At 35.4% G+C, this 27,421-nt stretch overlaps 1 protein-coding gene across 1 annotated transcript; it reads right to left on the reverse strand.

Annotated features, from left to right (window-relative positions):
• Positions 1 to 572: 572 nt before the first annotated feature.
• Positions 573 to 22,044, reverse strand: LOC134540931 (tetraspanin-33-like; the record flags this gene model as incomplete). The annotated part of the gene is made up of 5 exons (XM_063384011.1): positions 573 to 1,146; positions 6,757 to 6,873; positions 9,612 to 9,659; positions 9,952 to 10,083; positions 21,817 to 22,044. Coding segments are annotated over 5 exons (597 nt in total), but the record flags the coding sequence as incomplete, so codon positions are not given.
• Between the last annotated feature and the right edge of the window lie 5,377 nt (positions 22,045 to 27,421).

Here is a 27,421-nt window from a genome sequence, read left to right on the forward strand (position 1 = left end):
AAGACAGCAGCCAATGAGTGGGTGACATTTGACCGAGTGTACGAAGAACTATGGAGTTCATCCTACAGGTCATTGAACCCGCGAATTTTTCCGGTCCCTATCAATCAGTAAGTTTGTGTTTCATTAAGCAACTACAGGTTGTCAACAAATGCAAACCAGCTAAAAATAAGATTTAAAAAATGAGAAGTTATGTTCTGTTTATAAACTAAAATACATGTGCAGTTGCATTGTATGCTTTTATTAGAATGAGTTATTTTGGTTGATTTAATAAATTAATAAAAAAAATTTACCAAAATTTGCTTTCTCTTATATAGGTTTGGAATCGATAACAGCTGTAACGGCACATCTACAAAATTTTGTGAATCGGTACAGCTCTAGATCCTATTCACTTCCCCAAAGACATCATAGCCCTTACCTATTTCTAAAACCATTCAGAAGTGTTCAGTTTAAACATGTATCAAGAAAGCCCCCCCCCCCCCCCTTTTTTTTTGCATGTGCAAGTTTGATGTGATATCTTTGCTCCAAACCTATGGCCAAAACTCAAATTCAGTGAAATTTAATCTGCATTAAAAATAAACCTGGTGATAATTGATAGAATTCTTGGCATTGAACCACTTGCACAGACATCATCTGAAAACTTACCGTGGACTTAACTTGATTCTGTGTTGCGTAAGTGCACAGAGCAAGGAACCAACTAATAAATATAAAATGAATCACTTTATTAAAAAGGCTTATAATTCAGTATATCCTTGACACAAGCTAAATAAAAATACAGTTTACATATTTAATGCAACTATTACAGATACGCACATTCACATATTTGGCTCATAAACTATACATTCATATTGCAAGTAGAAATAAACACAGACATAATATGGACTAGTTGAAAACAACTAGCAACCCATTGCTCTCTCCTTTTGGCGAGATGCCGCATGTTGGATACTTGGCACGCACGCCAACGCGCTCACATCTGCAGCATTTAATGTGTATGATGCTTGCCCAATATCAGGCTTGATCAGTCCTCGGAGCCTACCACAAAGTGACATGCACTTATCCGAGATGGTAGGCAATGTTTCAAGTGTTCCATCTGGACTTCTGCAGGTCGATCTGGCCCTCCAGCGTCTTCGCCAAGTAGATCACCAACAACTTAAACAAGTCAATCACACATTATTATCACTAAAATTCTTTGATAGTACATATATCAATCTTTAATTACATTTATTACACACAAATTAATTCACCAGACTGAACCAGCGAGGGGAATAGCACAGATTTGATTTCCAGCAAGTCCCTTCTGCTTGTGGCAAAGTGCCGCACATATCAATGTTCCCAAACACAGACTACAACCCAGCACCCACCTAACCTTACATGAGGATGACAGTGCATCCTAGGGCGAAACATCAAACTCATTTAAAATAATTTCATGGACTTATGTCATTGCTGGTGTACACTGGTTGTCATTGACAAAAAACCCTCAAAAAAGGACATGAAAACCAGTGCAAACTGTTACGGGTGTAACTATGACGCTGTATCATTTTCCCTTCCCTCCCGGACGTGTCTTCGTAATAATGCCTAAAGGTAAGCTTCCCGCAACACTGCTCTTTCTGCAGTGGTTGTACAATATCGCTGACAGTGTAGGCTATTCCGCATTGCATTACGTCATCATCACGTTGCTTGGACCCTCTTCTGGTGCAAGGCATTGGACAATTGTTCTTGGCGGTGCTCAGTGAAGAATTTCTTTGACCCACCAGGTATATAAACTCCTTCAGCAAGGGAGGGAGCAGTTGAAGGAGGAGGGGGGAGGGGGGGGGGAGTTACATCCAAGGAAGAAACAGCTAAAAAACAGACAGCACCGAAGCCAACACCACACCACCTTAACTGCCGCCCTGCTACGCAATGTCATGCTATTCACGACACCCAGCGCAACGAAGTGGGGACTAGCCTCCAGCACCGTTAAGATCCATCTTGGTTATAATTGGGGATGGAAAATGCAGTGTCCGGGGCAAGTCGTAGCTGGATTTACTGTGACTACTTCAGGCAGGTTCTCGAGCATCCGAGTGTGCCGCCGCCAGCGACGACCAAGTGGAGCACTGCGAGGGAAGGAAAGTGCCACTTGCTGTGGTGGTCCACTAGAAGCATCGACGAGAACATTGAGGCAAGTGACAATCCTGGACATACCACTTTTCCAATGGGGGTAATACTCATGCTCACAAGTGGTTTACTTATTTTTAGCTTCAAACATTAACTTAAAGTGTGGGGCTTAAGGTATAACTAGTTGGTCCCCCCCCCCCCCCTTCTCAGTCCTAAATCAGCTATTGTATCAGTATTGTATTTCAATAGAGCAGCAGTATTATTTTAGTATAATCTTACTGATTTTTAACAAAGTGTTTAAATTCTTTTGTGAACCTGATAGTGGTAGTGGAGAAAGAGTCTCAAGAGTATTCCAAAAATGTCCCTTCAGAATAACTTCAGACTGATACATCACTGACAATAGCATAAAAATGTATCACTGAATGTCCTAAGAGCACTGTATAAGACTCAGTTCTGAGAAGGCCGTCAAAGAGGTAGGTTGTGTCGCTCGGCTCCAGGACAGCGGGAGGGTGACGCACGCAAGAATATGGACCCTGTCGCTCGAAGTGTTTGTAGGTTAGCAGCAGGTAGTCGCACGAGCCTTGGGGGAGGAGGAGGAAGGGACAAACAGCTTGGGCTCAGAACCCACTTCTTGCTGAATCATATTTGCCTTTCCTGGTGCCCTTCCGGCTCACGTACCAGCAGGGAACTCAGCTTTGCACGTGTATATGCTACACAGACAGTGGTTTACATTCACAGTGAATAATTTGGCTGCTAATTAATATCCTTCCTTGATTCTTTCTTGTTGCTTTATACACATGCAGAAAATGCACAGAAATAAAAATTTCTGTACTTATAAAAGATTTTAATGGAAACCAGTTGCAAAAAAATGGTTTGTAATACTACAAGAACATATGACTGGTTATTTTTGAATATATTACTATTACGTTTTTCGAGATAATAATACAAAGTGTTTCTTGTGAAGATTGGTGCATTATTATATATTTTAATTGATATTCATTCATTCAAGCATAATTTTTAAACCATTTCTATTGCACTGGGGGTGAAAGAATAACGCGGTGTGTGAGCGTTGACTAAATATAGGTGCCACCATGTTGGTTAAGGGCATGTGGACCCGGCTAAAGGTTCGCAACCCTCTAACTACTCAAATCTGGCCTATCCGCCCGCTCTCAGCGGTGGGCACGCTCCTTAATGCACGAGAAGAAACCAGAGTGGTTTCCAGGTGTCCCCACACATCGGAGGATTGGAAGGAATCACACATGGTCTCTGCATCCTGCTTCGGGTGGTGATCAAGATAGACTGGCTGTCTCTAGGTGTCATGGCGACAGGAAGCAGTTTAATTACCGTTAGTCCGTTCATATTTACGTGACGAAAAATATAACAACAGTACCTCTCGAGCACTGAATAATGACTGACAATTACTTATTACAGAATAATAATATTTACTTGTATTGACAATTATTAAGTTCAAAACATAAACTACCAATGTCTGGGTGCGTTCTGAAAGTGTTTGTGCATTGAGCTCCATCCTTACTTAAGCTGATGGAAAACAAAACCCTCAGGTAATAAAATATAAGTGAAATTACAAACTCTTTTAATTAAAGTATTATATTAGGGGTGCGTGGCACAGACTCCAATCGCCTCTTGCAAGGCGGACAAACACGCTCGGCGGGAGGTTTGAAATAGGGAGAGGGGCCAGGCGAGACATGGGGCACATCGGGCTTAAGGAGGGCACAGCTACAGTAGAACCTCGATGATACATTCCCGTTTCATACATTTTCCCGTGTCATACGCCGATTAATTTTGGTCCCGCCGAAAGTACTATATTTACAATGGTTTACTTTCCCGGAACATACACTTATAAAATCGTTAATTTCCCGTTTCATACGTTTTTACAAAGCGGAAAAGCCCTAAAATTCCCAATTTTTTTTTGTTATATTCCTCCTGATAAACTACGTTTTAATGCTTTTATTTTGAAAAACGTTCATTGTTTACCTTTGCAAAAGTAAGAAAATAACTTTATCGCACCATAGATATGGGTAGTATCAGGAAGACTGTGCACTTCGCTAGTAGCATCTATGGCCAGCACCGAGCGAGACTAGTGGCGCAAACTAGCAATGATGAAAATGGTGCACGTGCTTTACCATGCACGGATCTCATATTTTGTGCATTCAGTAATCTTTGAACTGAATATACCCGTTTGTTATTGTTTTCTTACGAACAGATTGTTTTGTAATTTACGTTTCTCAAGTTAAAATTTTATTGAAAATTGTTCTGTTGCATAAAGTTGTTTGTAAAATGAAACAAACAAGCAAAAATTTCTGATTTTCTATTTGCAATAGCCTAATTTTTTAAATTTCTAATTTAGGCTTGGTGACTTTTCCCCCCTTCCAAGAAAGGACTTCATAACATTTTGTAAGGCCACTGTTTCTCATGTCAGCTTTACTTGATTATGGACTGTATTTTACATTTCTGGTGGTTTTATTATATGTATATATAATGAATTCATATCTTTCATTATGCAATTATTTACACATTATGTATTTAAGTTTAATCTGACATTGTGCTGGTATGCTAGATTGAAAAAAAATATATTATTGCCATTCCCTTTTCATACACTTTCCCGCATCATACACCATTTTTGTGCCCTCCGTTGAAAAGTGTATGACAGGGGTTCTACTGTATATTATTTCTTAGCTTTATGTCTGTATTCAATGTTAAAGTAAGTCAATATACATAAAGATCGCAGAATGAGGGCAAAAACAAATTTTTATATTTCTCAAATTTACCTGGTACCTATGGTTAGTTATTAAGCATTGTCGACTCTACCTCAGTGCAAAAATTCAGATGTAAACCATTTTTCATAAGTTGTGCATTTTTAGATCTTTGATTTTCCAGTGCGGGCCGAACGTAAGAAAGCCTGGCATGGACCGGTTGTCACATCATGGCTGCTGGCTGCAAGAATTATAGACAGGGGGTGGGGAAAAAGGCTTCTGGCTTGTTTCCCTCTGTCCGCTCACACGGATAACTGTGGAGGGAGAGAGATACTGATAAGAGTGATTTAAGACCTTCCAGCGATGCCTGCTAGATAGCAGGCCTCAGAGCTACCACCTTAGACAACCCTACCTCGCATAAGTTATCTCGCCATTAACTTGTTATATCTGACCCAGTAGTTTATACAGAATACGATGACTATATGTTATTAATAAGCAAGCATTTATGAAATAGATAAGCCAATTTTCAGCTTATTCTGATGTATTGCGTGTTTTACCCTGCACCAATTCCCGTAAGTGCATGTTGTTTATAAAATCTGTTTTTCAATATTTTGAGGAAACGCCAAAACATTTTAGGGTTAGACTTGATATTATTAATGGTTCTGATCCAATTAATTATATCACCTTTGAGTAAGTTCTTAACCTGCTTATGGTTAAAAGAAAAGAAAGAGCAGTAATGTATATAGTTACCCTCTTTTATCGCATAATTGACGCACCTGTATTTTTGGGCGTCAGAATTTGAATTTAAAAAAAAACCTCTCGTGTAAACGCCGCATGATGTTTTTGGTCCCGCTATTAGATTCCGAGTGCTTTGTGCGGGCATTTTTTCCATATAAAACAATGTATTTTAAAATAGAAATCTAATTTTTATTCGGACATTACCTCTTAATTATTTAATTAACGGAAATACGTAGTTGTCTGATGAGTAAATTATCTTTTAAAAACGTTTTTAAACGTTACAACGTTCATCTTTTCCTCTGCGTTTGGTTATGTTGCTTCCTGTATAGAGCGCGCACACATAGCCGAATATCGATATCTCGCCTGAGTTCATGCAACGCGCGCTCTCTGTTTGGTTAGGTTGCTTCCTGTATAGAGTGCGCACATGTAGCTGAATATTGATATTTCGCCGAGTGCATACAACGCACGCTGTCTGTCGAGTGCCGAGTTAACTACATCTGATGGCCCGCTCTCTTTCGTGGAGTGTGTACTTACTACGGCGATAGTTACGCCGTAACTATTTTTCTTGCTGAAAAATAATTAATTTTTTTTTATTTAAAAGTATGGTGGGTTTTTAAACACACATTGATTAAAAAAATACTGTCAATTTTCAGATTTAAATTAGAATCATCAATAATAAAACATGAATAACTTCATTAAAAAAAATTACTTACCATTTATTATGTTATACATGATACCACAAAAATAAAAAATAAAAAATTTTGCACATTTAAAATAACAGTTTTGCCCATGGAACACCCTTAAATTCTTAGATGCTCAAATATTGTGTTTTGAAAACACTTGAGGCTGTGATGATTATTATGTGTTTATGGTTTATAATGCTGTTGCTTAAATTAATTTCTGTTTGTTTCCAGCATTTGCTGCTGGAGAGCAAGTAAAGTTTGGAATGAAGAATCACTGATATTTACAAGAAAACATGTGTAATATCAAGAATCTCATGTCAATTTTGTTGTTTGTTTTACGTTGCCAATAAATTGGTATTGCCAGCATACTTTTCATTCGATAACAAAAAACTATTCCTTGTTGAGGACAAAAAAACAAGCAATGGTGTATGTCCATGAAAATATTGCAGGAATCACAGAAAGAACCAACCTGCTGATTGGTATAGTCTTGTACACAGGAATTATCCTGAGCTGCAAGTTATATAACAGACCTGAGACAGAGCGACTCCCAGGGCAAAGCCAGCTATGGTGTAGAGGTTCCTCTCTGCCCAGGAACGCACAATCTCGATGCAGCCACTGGTCCAAACCTTCTTCCCTGCCTCCGCCACCTGTACAGTAGTGTTCGGCACCCACTTCTCACTTCCAGATAGTTCTGTTTTTATTTCCACAGGAATTTACAAAATTACAAAAGATTCAAATATTTAATTTTATCATCACTTTACAAAAACAGAAAACTTTGATACATCAATCAGATCAGCATCATGGGACTTCAACACATCAATATCATCTGTCAACACTAACAAGCAATGCCAATAAGTAGTATAAAATACATATTTCACATTATTTGTACAAAATGAACTTAAAAACTATTTGTCATTTTCTGTTTTTACTTTTTACAGTTTTTTTTTTTTAGGTATCATATTTATCATTTTACAAACAGTATAAAGTTTTACTCTCAATTTTAATGTCGCCTATGATACATTTATTATTAGCAATCCTGTTATGATTTATATTCTGCATTATGATATTTTATGTGTTTTCTTTTGCCCAAATTTATTTTAGGTTCAACTTTGATTAGTATTTTACATGGTAAAGTGGGACACACTGAAGTCATAGTGAACAAATAAACATGCCGTCTATCAGGACATTCTGTAAAACCAAGAACCGATTTTTCAGAATTGGAACCAAACTGAGAAACAGGAAATAAGGTGAACAGACTCATCACTAGTATTATATTAATTTCTAAAAGTTAAATTTATGTACAAAATCTAATTTTAAATATACGTGATACATAGTGTTCTTTTTCAATCTCATAAGTTTTATATTCTTAACTTTGATATGATGATATAGAAATTTTGTCACATGTTGAATGGGTTGTAAATTTTTTTAAGCCAGTAGTTTTATCCTGCCTGATTTCATAAACATTTTCAAATAATTAAGTTAATTAAGTTTAAAACTAGTTAAATCATTTTAGTGTTTTACCACTGAGTTAGTTTAAATGTTATTGGGTAACGTGTGGTAGCTGTCCAGTTTGGCGGTTGCCTTGATGCAGCACACAACCAGCTCTGGCACTTCTGCAATGCCACACATGCATCTACCTCATGCGCATTGCTCAGTACCTGGTGTTTTAATGTCTTCATCACTTCAAATTGTTCAAGTTCCTTTTCTTCCAGGTTTGTATTGTTTTTAAATGTTAGTATTCTCATTGTTTTGGTTGTCTGCTAAAGATTGGTCACTGTACAGCATCTCATGTGGGGATGCCTGCTGCATGACACATGCTAGAGTGACTGTGGCTTTGGTTCGGTGATGTGCGAGAATCAATATGTGTCATAGTTCTGCTCAGTGAGACTGTAGTGTCGTGGTAAAGTCATCATTTTTGAGATACAGTTTCAGCGTTGCTATTTCCTAAACTTAAGATTTTTGTAGGTAGCTTTAATTTACCTCCCTCTTCCCCCTCTTTTCCCCCAAAACTGGTACTTAATTTTTTTGGCCGTTTATAATTCTTGAAAGTTTTTAGATTTTTTTACCATTTAGTAGCAACTGGCTAAGCTTGCTTTTGCCAACAATACTTTCTTTAATTTTTTTTGTTTTTGCTAAATAAATTTTATTTACACATATCCTGTTTAAGATCCTTTCAAACTAACTCTTTTTCTTTTTGGCACTAAATAGCACACAGTGGCGTCTCGTCAGGGCAAGCAAGGCAAGCAGTGCTTGCCCAGGCAGTTTCCAGACATTGTATTTTTTAAATAAATATTTTATTCAGAATAGTATTTTACTTTGGCTCGTGCAGTTAGGTGTATGTATTTTTTACACTATCTTCTTGGGACCCAATACTGTGCGCTGTGCGCTATAAAAAAAGAACTCGTTGACACAAAAACATGCTGTTTTAGAAGCGTTGCTAGGTTTAGAAGCGCTGGCAGGACCGCTTTCAGCAGGAAGGCTGCCGCAGTAGTTTCCTTTCTGGAGGGGGGGTGGCATGGTACAAAGGTTCAGGGAGGGGATTGGCTGGAAAAATACGCGGTAGAAGCTACGAAGGTAACGCTTTCTTGCCGAACTGGAGCGAACATGGCCGAAGCAGACTGTGGAATTTTTCCGCCGACTGCTTCGGCTATGTCCGGTACAGTTCGGCAGGGCAGGTGGCGATGTCGCGTTTCAGTCGGCGGTCGTCTCTCGGGGCGCGCGCATCTCTCCCGCGGGCTGTTGGCTGGCAGTGCGTGGGGGATTTGTGGGCGTACGATGATACTCCACTCCCACTTAGTATATAAGTAATGTAGAGTAGGTATTTTACTATCAGAATAATGTAAGTCAATCATTATTTTTCAAAAATAATGTATTTAAAAAAAATGTCAATTTTTCTACCTGTGGAATAGTCAATGTTCAGTTAAGAAAACTACTTAAATAGCACCATTTTGTACCTTGAAATCCATATTTTCCCGGCGGAGGGCCCCCAGACCCCCCCCCCCCCCCAACCTCATCATGTTTTGGTGTGAATGGAGTTATTGCTTCCCCTCATGTAAACCTCACGCCTCGCCACTGATAGCACAGTAAACTATTCCTATATCAGTGATTTGGTGGTTAGGTTACAATGGATGTGACAACCAATGAAAGGCCAGTTTTCACATCCACACTCCATGTTCTCTCACCTTGTGCTGGTCAAATGATTCTGTCTCTGGGACCAAGTGCATCTGCTCATGCACTTAACTTGTGAAGCTTATGGTTGGAATCCATCAGAACACAAAGTATTAATTTAGCCTATAGCATTATACAATCCTTAATAATCTAAAAAAAAATCCTAATTTTAATTCATACTTAATCTCAAATAACATTTTGAAACAGTAACACTTACAGATAATTCTTGAACTCCATAACCACACATAATGTTGACAAGTCCACTCTGAAATAAATAAAATACACATCACTTATGTTTGTTAATTCAATGCAGTTTTTATAAAAAATGTCAAAGAAAATGCAGTTGCAAGTAAATATCAAAAAATTAATCAAAAATGAAAAAGTAGTTTATGAAGATATGGTTGGTGCACCTTTGCTCAGAGCACACATATTTAATGATTGTATTAATTGTTTTCTATATGGTTGTACATTTATTTAATTATATATTAAACTTCAATTAACTTTTGTGATCACAAAAACATTCAAGACAGCAAATATTTATAAACTGAAGAACTTACAGAGATGTCTGTGGCGTTGATGCAACAGGAGAAGGGGACACCACAGTGCTCAACGCTCGGCGAACTGCAGTTAAAATACTCATTTTTCGCCCAGTCCATGTAGCCTTCCGTGCTGAGTCCACAGCATCGGAACTGCAAAACAACAGACCAGCACTGGATACACATCAGTTTCAAATATCATCATATATTTTCACAGTTAACAAATTTATATATTTCTTGTTGAATCTCTTTGTTTTGCTGCAGAAGTAGAGCAACAGCAAGACTTTCTTCAGTATTCTATTGACTAACAATTAAAGGCCAACCCCTTTTATTAGCTTAAACATTCTGCCCCTTCCCCCTTCCCATATTTCACCAAACTCGTCTCAATTTCTCTTCTCTGTATAACTTTTTCCAACACAGAGACTACAGGTGTAGCTGACATGGACATGCCAACCAAAGCAATCTATTCCACAGGGTTGTCAACTGGTTCAAGTATTAACTGAATGTTCAAATTTAAATGTAAAAATGTATAGTCTTGTGTTACATGCCATTGTCCCATAATAATAATGGAATTTTATTTTCAAATCTGTATTAATATTTCTGCATTTCAACTTAGAACCAAAGGCAGCAACAAGTACTTCTTTTGATTGAAATTGCATCAGCAATAATAATAAGCCTAAATTTGAACAAAGTATCACATGAAAATATTCAAATAGTATTGAGATCATAGGTGCAGAGACAATTTCAAGTTGAAGGATATTTATTTTCTTACTTATTTATTTTATTTTATTTAAATTTTGTACCATGCCCACCAAAAGTCTAGAGACTTTAGCGGCTGGCACAAACAAATAGAATACATAAACAAATAAAAGATAACAGTAAATACCAAAAACAAAGGATAAGACAAACAAACAGGCAGCACAAGGACAACTAATATACATATAATAAAATACAAAACACAGACCAGACACTGTTACTCAGGGGGACAAGACAGAAAACAAAACAGCAAAAATTATCAGAACAATAAGCAGAACTAATACTACAATTGTTAAGCAACAGAATTGTTATATATTTGATAAATTAGAACAAGTTAATTAAGCTAATTTAATCTTAATATATATATATAATGTTTTGCTTTTTATCCAGTATATCATATTTATCAAGATTATTATAGTTAGAAATTAATCAAAAAATTAAATCATTCCTCATGTAAGATGTGCGCAAGATATTAATCAACTATTAAATTGTGGAACTCTTATTCCTGTATTGTCCAGTATATACTTACAGTTAATTATCCTTACATTAATTACATTAATTATACTTACAGTTAATATCCTTAAACACATTTTTTTTCTTCCCCTTGCAGTAATGGTTGCTACAAAAATATTTTAATCAAATCTTGAACATAATATGTAAAATGTATGAAATAAATACGAAGGAATTTAATAGTGATCATGGTACAAAATTTTGAATTATTTTTCTATCCTTCTCAACACAAAGCATCTTATCAAACATTGTTTTAGACAAAGTTTTGGAAAATAATTATGATATTTACAAACAGATTTGATAAGGTGTCTACTAAAGCAGTTACTTTTTTTTTGTCCGGTGAAAATTATTTCCGAACCCATGCAGTTATGGCTGGTCGTATCCAAAATTTATTTAGAAAATATTTTTTGGCATTAGGTACTCCGAGTTATCATACGTTAAAACGGATGTGATATTATTCATATTATGGGAGTTGTTGTGATTTTTCTGTTTTTCAAAAAATCTTCCCCATTTCGACCCAATTGTTCGGATTTTTCCCATAACTTACTCAACCGAGAATTTTCATTACCGTATTTTATTTATCATTTTGGACATGACTTGTCCAAAAATACTGCATTTATCAAGCCCATGAAAATGTGATGTATATATGGGATCTTTAGAACATAAAAGAAAACTATAAGAAATTTTTGTCTACAATAGGTAGTTTATATTTGAAATTTACATAAAAGTGGCATTATTACAAATTTATATGTGTAATAGTATAAAATATTATAAATTACGATATGATTTCTTAAAATGCTTCTTGTTCGATCCGAATTACAAAGACACACATCTCCTGAAATTCGTAATGTGTTAGAGATTTGGCAAAAGTGCGCGCCATAAGCCGTGTACTGCAATCTAAGAGTGGGACGGGCTATAGCGGTGCACTATTGAAATATTCTGTGCCGTTATGTTTCCTAACCTGTTATTCAAAATGTTTAAAATGAAGCATGCTCACTTCTAATGGATTATTTGAACACGGTTCCTACAGAAGTTGAGATAAGGATATTTTCTGACAATTGTTCTGGCCAGAACAAAACCACTCATTGGCACGTTTGTTCTTGGCTTTAACACACACTGGTCGATTTAATAAAATAAACAGTTCTTCCCCATCAGGAGTCATTCGTTTCTCCCCTGAGACCGAGATTATTCAATGATTAAAAGACAGCTGAGGAAGCATGACCGTTTATATTCCTTCAAAGAAATTACTGAATTAGTAATCAAGAGCAGTAACAATAAGTTTATGGTGGCACATGTAAAATCGGAACACATATTAGATTACAAAGAATGGTGGCCTCAATATTACAAAAAGTCTGTCGTTTCAGTAGAAACGCGCCCTAGATCAGTTCCGAAAAATGATAAGCAACAGTTTGGCATAAGTTCCTTTATGCATTTTTCTTTTAGTCAAGAAATGCCTGGAACAATTGTTGCACGAAAATTTATCAATGGTATGGTACTACATACTTTTTGTTTGCGGCAAGCAATGACAACCCCCGAATTTCCACCATGTATTGCTTATCCAAAAGGAAAAGTCCCCCATTAAAAAAAAGAAACTAAATGACATAAGAAAACTTTTTCCCTACTTTCCCGAGGAGCATAAACAATTTTACATTGATATTTGTAACTGGCCAACAGCTGAAAATATTGATTTGGAAGTACAAGATGATTAACTGTATACATATAATTTATTTTTTGACATATTGTACTTGAGTAAATAAACTAATTTGTAGTAAAATATGACATATTGTAACTTCTTTACTACCATTTTATCTGATAGTTAAGAAACAATTGAAAATAGTATCAATACTAAAATAACAATACAATAAAAAAAATGTGCAATAAAACACCTCCTTTCCATGCAAAAAAAAAGCTTCAGTCCAACAAATATTTTTTTTTTCCCGACAAACTATGCACAAGAACAGTAGTAATATAGATAATTCATATGAGTGGTGACAGTATTAGGTACCATATAAAAAAAAGTGTTATTGTATTATTAAAATCTTAAGTAGTGGTGCACCGATGCGGATACCGATGAATCGTAATCGGCGATTATGGGTACTTACCGATTAATCGTAATCGGCGATTATCTAAACGATTACTTTGCCGATTATTTCCGTCCCGTCGTAATTAAGTAGGTTTTTACCGTGTAATATTTTGTTACACATTTTAGGACGAAAAACGGTAATATTTGTATATATTACAAAATTCATCTAACTGCGTCATATCATAATTACAGATATTTCGTTAAGTTTAATAAATCCCATTGCCTCAAACTAGGGATGGGTAGTTCGCGAACTACCAGTTCATTTGGAACTGTTCTGACGAGCGAACTAGGTGACTAGTTCGTTGTTACCAAAAACAATCGTTCTTTCGTTCTTTGCGTGTTTCTCTTCTCCTACTATGTTTGGTCCTTACTGCGCATGCGCGAAAGATCCCTAGGTGACTAGTTCATCCTGGGACCGCTACTGCTCGGAAACAAAAATATCGGATACTTGTAACTAGGTACATTACTGTATCAGTATCAGGTTGGAACAGATACCGAAAATTGCTGTAACAACCCACCTCTATTCCTTGGACCGCTACTGCTCTGATACAAACGTATCAGATACTTGTAACTAGGTACATTACTGTATCAGTAACAGGTTGGAACAGAAACCGAAAATTGCTGTAACAACCCACCTCTACTAGTTCGCTGTTACCAAAAACAATCGTTCTTTCGTTCTTTGCGTGTTTCTCGTCTCCTACTCTGTTTGGTCCTTACTGCGCATGCGCGAAAGATAAACACCCCCCCCCCCCCCTCCATAAAACCACTGTCACCCAATATGCCACGTCTTTCTTTCTTGCTTTCTACCCTCTCTTACGTTTGTTCTTTATTTGGTCTCGCTTCGTCAGTTCCAACAGGGGGGTGACAGTAGATAGGACAAACTGAATCCTTAAAAATTGGATCATACCATGTTTCACCAACATCGGAAAAAAAAAATACAAATTTTGATCTCTTTAGTTTATTACATATCCAGTTGTTATAAATACATACGGCCATCTTTGTATTGTCTCGTGATAAAATTGGGATTTGAAAGTGAAAGATTATATTTTTAAAATGTCACTTAAAACTAGATGCTGCGTGGCATATTGCCGAAAACGAAAATTAGAGGACGTTGGCCTGTCGTTCTCCATTTTACCTGCTAGCTACTTCTGTAGTTTTTGAAGTTGAAAATTAAAAAAATATAATAGTGGAAAATAAATATAATAAACAGAATTAAAATTCATTACTAAACGATCATCAGTTTCAATCTGGCTATATAATTAGGAATTTACTAGTGCAGAATAATACTTTATAAGTAAACACACTTGATTTCGTATAACAAGAATGAAATCGTGGTCGTGTGGATAAAGGCATAATAAGACCAGTAATCTCACTCTGGTGTTCGCGGGTTCAAATCCACCTTGAGCCAAGGCATATTTTTTTATATTGCGGAATTTTTTTTTCTTTTGCGGAAATAGTTTAACGTTCAATTATAAGGACTAACATAAAGCAATTTCCCAATATCTGTATCCTTTATCGAAAAAATATAAAATATGGTGACTACAAAGGTACCAACTATCACGCGCTAAACCTTTCTCAGGTTGTATCTGGCTGTAATTTTTTCGTTGTCAAGCTGCAAGGAAATGGTATGATCGCAAGGGTTTTGTTTACAAATTTAAGCAAACGATCATTACTATGGGAGTGGCGCCTCTCCCTTTACTTACTCTATGAGTTCCAAGTACTGATCTGAACTACGAAGACCGAAGAGAAAGGGAGTACATATACACACTGAACTAGCTAGTTCAAAGACATAGATAGTTCACACAGTAAGTTTATTTAATTGTGTAGTTAGGCTGTCGGTCATTATTTTCGTTTCGTTCTTTCTTGCGCAATGATGTATCGTTTGACGATCGTGAACTCTTAATTTTTATCTAATATATTGGCATTAAAAAACGTGTCACGTAAATAAGTGTAATTACGTTAAATTTCAGATAGCCTATACAATCTGAAATTAAACTTTAATTACACATAGACCACACATTACAAAACTACACTTTTATTTTATTTTTTATTTATTCATTTCATTCCGTAGACCCCTTACAAACTGCTGGAGTTCTGGGATATGGAACATGTCAGTTTTATATACATTAAAAAATAACATATCTAAGATCAGCGCTTACACATAAACCCACAGCAATACATAAATACAGTAATCTATGTACAAAAGAATAACAAAAGTATGTATAGTATTTGATTACATATTTAGACACCATTTCACATATACATTTAGCTTGAGACTTTATTATATTTGACAGATTTATTAATTTTTTAATAGTGGATTTTCTTATTATATTATACAATACTAAATATCAAATGTGAGATAAAAATTATTGTATTACAAGAAGTAGAATAAAATGTCAAACAGTTAGTATGTGAGAAATTCATCCACTGTATAGAATGTCTGAGATAAAAGAAATATTTTAAGGTTCTTCTGGAATTTTTTATTATTTTGTTTGCTTAGCTCTTTCAGACTCTCAGGTAACTTATTAAATAGTTTTATGCCTGAGAAAATTGCACCCTTCTGACTTAGCATTAGTCTGTTAAGTGGCAAGTGGAGGTCATTTCTATTTCTGGTATTGTATGTGTGCACATCTGAGCTTTTTAAAAAGTAGTCAAAATTCTTTACTACAAATTTAATTGTAGAATATATATATTGTGAAGGAAAAGTAAGAATGTTAAGTTTTTTGAATAATGGTCTGCAAGAGTCCAGTTTTTTTGCTCCCGTCATAATTCTGATGACTCTCTTCTGTATAATGAAAATGTGCTTGCTATGGGAAGATTGTGCCCAGAAAATTATACCAAATGACATTATTGAATGAAAGTATGCATAGTATACTTGCTTAAGTGACTCTAGGTTCATATAATGAGCCAAAGTACGTAATGAAAAGCAGGCTGCATTTAGTTTAGGTATAATGTTGTGTATGTGTGTGTTCCCATTCAAACAACTATCTAAATGAAGACCTAAGAATTTGGTATTCATGCATCCCTTTATGACTGTAGCTCCGTAATTAACTTGCATGTCATTATTCTGCACGTAGCTTGTGTTAAATTTAAGAAATGCTGTTTTTTCTAGATTTAATGTTAATTTGTTTGCTTCGAACCATATTTTTAAGTTGCGAAGCGTTTCATGTATATTGTTAGTTAGAGTCTGATGGTTAGCTTGAGTGAAAAGTATGCTGGTATCATCAGCAAAGAGAACTGCATTAGCTTTATCAGCTATATAACAAGGCAAGTCATTTATATACAAGATAAAAAGCAATGGACCAAGAATAGACCCTTGTGGGACACCACATTTGTTTACACCTACTTCCGAGAATATTTCACCGTTGTCTTGATCCGTTATGGCTACTTGTTGATATCGTTGAGTTAGATAGGATGTGAACCATTGTAATTCAGTGCCTTGAATACCATAATGATACAGTTTGTCTAGAAGTATCTTGTGGTCCACACAGTCGAAAGCTTTGGTTAAGTCGCAAAAAAGACCCACAGCCTTCTCTCTCTTATCTAGGGATTTTAGTACTATTGATGTTAATTTAAACGCTGCGTCATCAATGGATTTACCACTGCGAAATCCATACTGATCTTTAGTCAATAGGTTATTTGACTCAAGCAGTGGCGTAGCCAGGATTTGTGTATGGGGGGTGTTAAGAAGCATGCCCCCCCCCCCCCCGTATTAAAGCGGGGGGTCCGGGGGTCCTCCCCCGGGAAAATTTGGATTTTAAGGTGTAAAATAGTGCCATTTTAGCCGTTTTCGGTACTTAAATTTAAATATAGTAATGGTAAAAATTTTATTAACTTTACCACAAAATTTATTTGAGTGATGAATAAGAAATTAATTAAATATTTGGTGCTAAGGGGGGGGTTTGAACCCCTAAAACCCCCCCCTGGCTACGCCCCTGGACTCAAGGTATTTAGACAGTCTTTTATGTACTAATTTCTCCATTATCTTAGCAAATGTTGATATAAGTGAAATGGGTCTGTAGTTTGACATTAAATTCGCATCATTCTTTTTATGGAGAGGTTTAACAATGGTAAATTTTAATCGTTCTGGAAAGATACCTGTTGAAAATGATTTATTAAATATGTTACTAAGAGGGGCACTAATCTTGTTGATACATTTCTTGAGTAGTACACTTGATATTTGATCATAGCCTGTAGAAGTTTTAGGAGCTAAAGAGTGTACAATTTCACAAATTTCTGTAGGTGTTGTGGGGGTAAATACAAAATTACACGTTTTTCTAGGCAGAGTTTGCTGCATAAGTTTTATGGGGTTATTTTTTGTTGACAGATTTTTGAATAGCATATCAACTATTTCTAAGAAGTAGGTGTTAAAAGCATTTGCTACATTTGTTGCTTCTACTAACGATTTCCCATTTACTATTACAGTAATAGGGTAGTTTGACTTAGGCTTGTTACTTTTACCAGTCATATGTTTAATTATATCCCAAGTAGTTTTAGCCTTGTTTTTTGATTTTGATACTAAATTTTGAAGGTGGAACTGCTTAGCTTTATCAATGACTCTGCTTAGTATTTTGCTATAATTCTTATAGTAAGATTTGAGTACAGCGTCATTTGACGTCCTGCAAAGCAAATACAGCTCTCTTTTCCTTTTACACGACGTTTTTATGCCTTTGGTTAACCACAGATTTTGATATCCCTCCCTCACCTGAACTAATTTTGGAGGGAAATTTGCTTCAAAAAGCCTTAAGAAGGTTGAGTGAAATAAATTAAACTGTAAATTTGTATCATTATCAGTGGATGTATTAATCCAGTTTTCCTTTTTTAAATCAGCTATAAAATGTATTACTGATATGTTATCTATTGCCCTTATTTTTTTAAGTTTGTTTTGTTTATTCCTTTTTTCCATTGTAAGTTCAATATTGTGCAGCTGTATAACCTGAGCATCATGATCAGATAACGCATTTATCAGTGGAATAACAATATATTTATCCAAATTTTGTTTTTCAATAAATATATTGTCAATTATAGTAGCAGAAGTTGATTGTATTCTGGTGGCAAACTGAACAGTGGGAGTAAGATTAAAGGATCCTAATAAGGAGTTTAAACGTTGTTTATAATGACTGTCTTCTAAATAGTTTATATTAAAATCCCCACAAATAATAGTTTCAATATTTGTCCTGATCTTTTTTAATAACAGCAGTTCTAATTGCTTTAAAAATATCTCAAATATTCTTGTTGGGGATCTGTAAACAGAAATTATCAGAACTCTCTTGGAAAGTAATTTCACTAAGGCTACAGTACATTCAAAATCTTTTTCAGCACAATATTTATCAACATTAACAGTTTCGGTTTTGATGTTGTCTTGTATAAAGATACATACTCCGCCTCCCGAGAATTTATTCCTACAATAGTGTGACACCAGTTTAAATCCTGGAATTCTAATTTGTGGAACTTGAATAGACTTTAGATGGTGTTCAGATAGACATACTATATTAACCTTAGTCTTATTTTCTACCTCAAACATGTCTAAGGCTTCAATAAACAAGTCAACTTTATTTACAATACTTCGAATGTTTTGATGGAAAATAGTGAGATGACTTTCAGGGGTCAGTCTGTTGTAGATCTGGCATTGACTGGTTTCATTTGTACATATTCCCGGCCTAAAAAATGTTTACTATTTTCATTTGACTTCTTTCTTATCACCCACTTATCGAGTAAGGTAGCCCTACAGGTTATTTTTTCTTTATCTAACACATCGTTGTTATTCTCCCTTATTACCCATCTATCTAAAAAGGTACACTGTTTGACATGTACTTTATTTTGTATACTGCACAACTGATTGTAGATCAATGATGCAATGTGTTGTTTTCCTCTGTTGTTTAGATGCTGACCATGCCTAGTATGAAGTGCTCTATCTAATTTACTTATATCAACATATTTTACATTGTTGAACTGCATGCATAAGTTTTGAATATTTGTATTTGTAACACTAATAGCAGCATTTACACAAGATGAGCTATCTAAATCATATCTAATGGGAAGACTCACTACAACTATAGTTTTGTTGCTCAAGGCTTTGAGTGACTCACTGAGGGTATGAACTGCTTCCATGCCTTGATTTTTGGCCACATCGTTCGAGCCACCAATTATCACCACATAGTCATAATTTTTTACAGATGCTGAATCTTCAAGAAAACCTTTCATTGCTTCTTTTAGAGGGGCCCCTGGTTTAGTTACACCAAATGCATTGATGTTATTACTGTAGTCAGATATCAGTTCAGATAAGCCTCTGGCATGACTGTCGCCGACAATTAATACACGATTCTGCTGTTCAGTCTTGTTTATTTTGTTGCATGTATTTTTGTTGACTTTGCCATCGTTTTTACTGCTGCTAATGGGGTGGATGCTATTCCTGTGGGTGTTTCTTGCTTTGTTGTAGGTAGTTTTTGAGGCTTGTCCCATTGCCGAAGAGATCGCCTGACAAGGTACTGAAATTTCTGAATCTTCAAACTTGCGGGTGTTTTGTTTTTCGCAGGAGATGTTCTTACTACGTGATATTTCCCTTCTTGGGGACGAGGTTATAGCATTCTCAAAATCCGTTTGATGACTAGGCTTGTTACCGTGTTTACCTGTAGCAACATCCGAGAGATGTGGAAAATCACGCGAATTTCTAAAGACTGAAAACCTATTCGAGAGTTGCATGATGTTGGGTGGAGAGCAGATGGGTGGTCTACACGTATTAAAAAAAAATTTAAAGAAACATAATAAACTTACCTAATACGAAAAAAATCAGCTTAGGTTGTCACAGATGAGAAAACACTATACTATTATTTTGTTTTGTACACATGTGAAAATAAGCACTTTACTTGCAGAAAATAAATTAATACACATTCAAAAATTTAAGAAGTGTGTGAAAGAAAAACAATATGATAGTCGCTCATTTGTAATGGGAGATATTGTTTACAAGCATCGGATTACTGTGTGCCTCTTTTATTTATAGAAAAAGAAATGCCCATAAAACAAAAAGTCTGTAACGAATGTGTTGGTGTCACGTATGGAATATTTTGTTTAAACATTGGAAACCGCGATACAGTCCGCGACCGATGTAGTTCAATAGAACGGTTCCTAAAGAACTAGTCTTTGAAGTGACTAGTTCCGAACGAACTAGTTCTTTCGAAAGAACTATATTTCCCATCCCTACCTCAAACAATAAAAAATGCATTTTTCCTACACGTCTATTTACGTTTCGTCTTTTGTTTGGTGGCCTTGTACATTACGTGTAGCCAGAGAAGTAAAATATATGGCACGCAATCAAAATACCACAAACAGTTGCAGTGGATTCTATGACAATCGATCTTTTCGAGTCGTAGTAGCGGTTCAAAATCGTGGTCCCGATACCTTCTAGTTTTTATCACTGCGTTTTACAAACTTGTTATGGGCGTCTTTGGTAACATTATCCGTTTGTTATTTGTATGTGTCGTGAAAAGTGAAAAAGTATTTATAATTTTATATATTCAGTCAACATAAATTCAATCACATGTGCTAGAATTGGTTTTTAGTAATTTTTATATAATTATAGTGAGATGGCGAGTAGGGAGAAAAAAAGTGAAGTGTGGAAACATTTTTCTATAAACTCAAGTGAACAAAATAAAGCAGCATGTTTACATTGTTAAACGGTAATTTCTTGATGCAACCTTATGTGATAGTCGATATTAATGCTAGTTTTCCGCAATAAAAACGTACCCATTGTAAATTACAATTATTAGACTGTAGTTCAAGTTGTTTACAATAACAAATATTTAAATAGAAGTTAATTTAATTTCCCCTTTCAATGACTTAATAGTGTATTTTATATATTTTTATACTGTTATTATAACTGTATTCTCAATTTTACCTAATCTTGTTATAAAATTCACATGGGAATAAAAAATTTTTGTGTGCATTATTACACTTAAAAAAATTTCTTCATTATAATCGGTAACTGAATCGGTATCTGCCGATTATTGCTCTCATAATCGGTAATTGAATCGGTAATCGGTAAAGTCATATCGGTGCACCACTAATCTTAAGGTACTTACAGTTTTTTTTATGTTTTTCTCAAAAAAAGTTATTTAGGACTGAAGCCCTTTATGCATGGACCGATTCATGTGAGAAAAAAATTAATGTGTACAACCACAGACTTTCAACTTCATTTGCACAAACGGATGGGGAAGAAGAACCACCATCTTGCAAGAACTCATACATTCTTATGACTATGGTATTTTAAATATGTAGCACTGATCCAAACCAACCATACTTTTCACTACAGTTACAATCACCAAATACATTTTTCCCACGTTTCTTAAAATTATAAATTTTCTTGAGTTATCATTTGCAACATTTCTTAGAATTTTTAGCCCATTTTTACTTAGAAACCAAGAATGTAAACCTCCTTGTTTAAGTACATAATGAACTATTCATCACTATGTTTCTGTTCCTGTCTGAAACTGTACGGGATTGCTGGCTTGAGCCGCAAGCGCGAGATGCGGGCCACTCACCTCTTGCTGAGCAAAGTCAATGAGGTTCTGCAGGTCGACATCCTCGTGATACATGTGGATGATCTTGTCGGTGAATGACTCCTCCAGCACTGACTGCATCGTGTGCGGGAACACGAATCCCATGATGGCTATAGCCATCTCCAGCAGGAAGAAAATCAGCAGACACGAGTACTGCACAGTATCAAACACTTTGCCACATTGTCCAGTAACTGGTAGTGTTTCAGCATATTTTTACATTATTACTATGATAATAAAAATGGTTTTCACACTGATTTTTACAATCTTATTTTGTGGCCCCCTGTGCCACTATCAGCTGGATATTTTGTAAATTTGCACAATATTTTTTAATTAAATGTTTTGGCTTATATTCTGATTATAATACTTTTAATTGGTAAGTGTAAAAAATATATTTTTATAACAACATTCCAAAGTTTTTAAAGAAGCTGATAATTATTGGTAATTGTATGAATGAATTAAATATTTGTTAAGTTGGCAATAGGAAGACTCCACAAACTGTGAGAACATTCATTGGAAATGATCCAAAGGTATTTAGTTTTTAATAAATAGTTTTCATTTTTCAGCAAATAGTTTTTCTAAGTGTTAGGTTTAACATTATAATATTTTTATAATGGCTACTAATAAATACATTATATAATAGAATATTTAGGATTCTAGTACATATATAAAGAAACTCAAAAATTAATTTCCTACAAAACTAACTTTGTGAAAACTAAGCAAGTCCCAGTCAAACACACACCCCCCCCTCCCCCCAACCAAAATACAGTGCTTGTCTGTTGATAATGTATGTATGGGTGGGTGGTAAAGTCAGAACCACCATTTTAATTACATTATTAATGTTCTTAGGGAATAGTGAAGCAAACTATTCCATGTTAGGTCAACCACACATTAAAAATAATACATGAACAACAGTTACGTATTCGACAAAAATAACTTTTAAAAATGGTGACTACTATCAAAAACTGTTTAAACAAATCACTCAATAAAAAACCATTTTCAAGTTTAAAAAAAAACACTAGTAATGTTTCAATGTTCCTTCTAAGCATAAGATAAAGTATTAAATAAAAATACTAAAAAAAGTTATTCATTAACTTATCTCACTTTGTTAAACATTTATCTCGAGCAACATTGAAAGTACTCAAATATACCATTTTTGGATATTATTTTAGGTAAATATGCACAGTCGCGGTAGATGCCAAAAAAAATGCTAAAAATCCGAAAACACTTTTATTCTGTGCTCTTTCACTTCCTCTTTTCAAATCAACCGGCGGAGATAATAAATTCCAACTACTTTCGGAGATATCGAATTTTTTAATTTTCATCACAATACCTGCGTATTCATGCGGAAAAAAATGCTAACAATCCAAAAATACTTTTATTCTATGCTATTTCACTTCCTCTTTCCAAATCAACCGGCGGAGATAAGAAATTCCAAATACTTTATGAGATATCGAATTTTTTAATTTAGCAATACAACGCCCGTTTAACCCTTCGAACGTCGCCATTTTTTATTTTGACGTGTGTTAGTGAATGCGTAATAAATAAAATGGTCGATTAGGTCAGGTCAGTTACATTATAAATACTTTCAAACTAAGCGGACATTAAAAATAATGTGAATTTAATTTAATGGTTCTTTAGTTTTAAATTATTTATAATGTAACTGACCTGACCTAACAAAACCCGGACAAATGATGAACATTAACAACTCACGTAATTTTTTTTTTACTTATTAAGCCCTTTTCACAATACCGCGATGCGACGCGGCGCGATGTGACGTGACGTCATACCAAACCAGCCAATCACAACTACATCGCCCGCGATGCGCGACAGCTCACTTGGCGACGAGGCTGTTTCGTCGCTTCGGCGATGTCGCTGATGACGTCAGAAATAACAGCCAATCAGAAACAAGATTGTGGTAAAGAAGAAGAAGAACTGAAAACAAGAGTTAAGAAACGATGTATTAATGCATCTAAGTAATGTTAGTAAACAACACGTGGATTTTGTTAAATTGAAATGAGTTTTGAAGAGCGTCTGATTGATGAAGTTCAGAAAAAACCGTGTTTGTACGATGTTTCTAGTACCTAACAAATATTGTAATTAGACGGAGAAAAATAATGCTTGGTTAGAAATATATTATGGGCTTCGCGGTTCATATCCATAATGAAATGCTTCTACCAGTCAGCCAGTGTACAAAATGCTTCTACTAGTCAGTCAGTGTACAAATATAATAACAATCTGAATATTACCGCCAAAAACTTTTGTTTACAACCATGTTGTAAAATATCCCCAGCAGAGTGCAGGCTGGTTCGGTTTTTTTTCGCCAGCTGCATGGCGATCGCGTCGCGCTATTATGAAGTGCACTAGCTGGCGACATATATTTACGTCGCTGCCTTCGCTACATCGCGTCGCCAGATCGCGTCGCATCGCGGTATTGTGAAAAGGCCTTTACTTGCGCAACAATATCCAAATAAGAAAATAATACTTCAAAATTAGAAACGTTGAAAACTCACCTAAGTTGGAGGCGGGTACATTTCCTTTGCCACTATAAGGAAATGATGTAGTCGTTCACGGTAGGGATGGGTAGTTCGCGAACTACCAGTTCATTTTGAACTGTTCTGACGAGCGAACTAGGTGACTAGTTCGCTGTTACCAAAAACAATCGTTCTTTCGTTCTTTGCGTGTTTCTCTTCTCCTACTCTGTTTGGTCCTTACTGCGCATGCGCGAAAGATCCCCCCCCCCCCCCCTTTCTCACACAAACAATCAAGTCAGCCAATATGCCACGTCTTTCTTTCTTCCTTTCTTCCCTCTCTTGCGTTTGTTCTTTATTTGGTCTCATTCCCCCCCCCCCCCCCCCCCCCCCCCCTTTTTATATTTCCCCATCGCTTCTTCAGTTCCAAGTACTGATCTGAACTACGAAGACCGAAGAGAAAGGGGAGTACATATACACACTGAACTAGCTAGTTCAAAGACATAGATAGTTCACACAGTAAGTTAGGCTATCGGTCATTATTTTCGTTTCGTTCTTTCTTGCGCAATGATGTATCGTTTGACGATCGTGAACTCTCAATTTTTATCTAATATTCTTTAGACATTTACATTACATATTGGCATTAAAAAACGTGTCACGTAAATAAGTGTAATTACCTACGTTAAATTTCAGATAGCCTATACAATCTGAAATTAAACTTTAATAACACATAGACCACACATTACAAAACTACACTAAAATTTAAAGAAACATAATAAAACTTACCTAATACGAAAAAAATCAGCTTAGGTTGTCACAGATGAGAAAACACTATACCATTATTTTGTTTTGTACACATGTGAAAATAAGCACTTTACTTGCAGAAAATAAATTGATACACATTCAAAAATGTAAGAAGTGTGTGAAAGAAAAACAATATGATTGTCGTTCATTTGTAATGGGAGATATTGTTTACAAGCATCGGATTACTGTGTGCCTCTTTTATTTATAGAAAAAGAAATGCCCATAAAACAAAAAGTCCGTAATGATTGTGTTGGTGTCATGTATGGAATATTTTGTTTAAACATTGGAAACCACGATACCGTCCGCGACCGATGTAGTTCAATAGAACGGTTCCTAAAGAACTAGTCTTTGAAGTGACTAGTTCCGAACGAACTAGTTCTTTCCAAAGAACTATATTTCCCATCCCTAGTTCACGGCAGAAGTTGACCGATTAATTAAACATCGTATTGAACAATAAATGAATAAATAATCAAGTATTGGTTCATTTGAATACTGACCAATCACGGAATAAATAATCACCTATTGGTTCATTTGAATACTGGCCAATCACGGAACAGTCACGTGACAAAATTGTCCAATAAGAAATATGATACTCGTACAAACAAGAAACATTATCTATGACAAGAAACAATGGTGATCGCCGCATACTACGCAGGTATTGTGATGAAAATTAAAAAATTCGATATCTCCTAAAGTATTTGGAATTTCTTACCTCCGCCGCTTTTAATGAAAAGAAGTTGAAGAGCGTCTAATAAAGGTATTTTCGGATTTTTAACATTTTTTTTTCGCAAATACCGCTCAACTACATTTATCAAATATTATATTACTCACTGACTATACATATTTTTACTGATAATCTACGTTTATTAAAATCTGAAGTCTTTTCACCCAGTTAATGCATATGTCAAAACATTAAGGACGTTATGGTTAATCCCGTGTACACAGCAGAATATTGCTACGTTGGAAAAAAGAATTTAAAAATATATATATATTAAGGCTAGCCTACAAATGATTTAGCACAGAAAATAGCACACGCACTCGCACAAGGCACACGCACAGCACAGAACTTCAACCTACAATTAAATAACACACGCACAGAGAAATCGGAAGTTTATACAAAATATTTACGAAAATTAAAGGAAGTGCAGCGAAGGAAAAATTGTGTACATGTATTGGTAGCCTTGTCAGAGGAAAACAGCTGATATATGTGTTTATTTGTTTTGCGCGCGCTATGTGAGATGAATGGAAAGGAAAATAATTTGGTTTAAGTTAGCAAAAATCACAATTTCCCTCCAGGTCTCTGAACAATCGTACACTTCTAACCTTAAACAGAGTATCCTTCGAAGGGGTACGATGTTACAGACCTTTAAGACTAGCCTACAAATGATTTAGCACAGAAAATAGCACACGCACAGAAAATAGAAACGAAGTTTTTGGATTGCGCCACCTACACTCGAGCACAGCATACGCACGGGAAAATAGCACAGGATTGACGCACAGAAAGTTGACCAACTTTTAATATTCTCTGTGCGTGTGCGCTGTGCGCTGCTCGCTGACCAATGAAAACTCGCTTACCACCGTGGTCATGCGCAATTGTAAATGTTAAATGCGTACGTAATTTGACTAGACTTGTACATTATTGTTTTGATATTATGCGCGGGAAGTTAAATAGTCTCCTTCAATTACAACATGAATGAAGAGACTAATTTCGACATAAGTTTAGTTTGCCTGGTTGAAAGCAAACCAATTTTGGTAAATATGTAGTGTAGCGGAATTTGCGGGAAAAAAAAGTTAAAAATCCGAAAATATTTTTATTATATGCTCTTTTACTTCCTCTTTTCATTAAACCCGGCGGAGATATGAAATTCCAAATACTTTAGGAGATTTCGCCGTTTTTATTTTGCAATACAAGACCTGTACTATCATTCGAGCGTCACATTTTTTTATTTTGCCGTGTGTTCGTGAATGCCTAATTAATTAAAATGGTAGATTAGATCACGTCAGTTACATTATAAATACTTTCAAACTAAGCGGACATTAAAAATAATATGAATTAATTTTAATGATTGTTTAGTTTTAAAGTATTTATAATGTAACTGACCTGACCTTGGTATTAGATTATTCAATAAATTACCATATGTTCTAAAAAAAAAATATGTACCAATATAATTTATTTAAAAAGGAATTATTTCTTTATTTAGCACATAAGGCTTTTTATAATATAGACGATTATGAACAGGAGGTAGCTTCGTAATTTTTTTTTATGTATGACTTTTCTTTTATATATAATATATAATAGGTGCTTATTCATGGAA

The sequence above is a fragment of the Bacillus rossius genome, chromosome 17 (assembly GCF_032445375.1).
Source record: "Bacillus rossius redtenbacheri isolate Brsri chromosome 17, Brsri_v3, whole genome shotgun sequence".
NCBI classification, from domain to species: Eukaryota; Metazoa; Arthropoda; class Insecta; order Phasmatodea; family Bacillidae; genus Bacillus; species Bacillus rossius.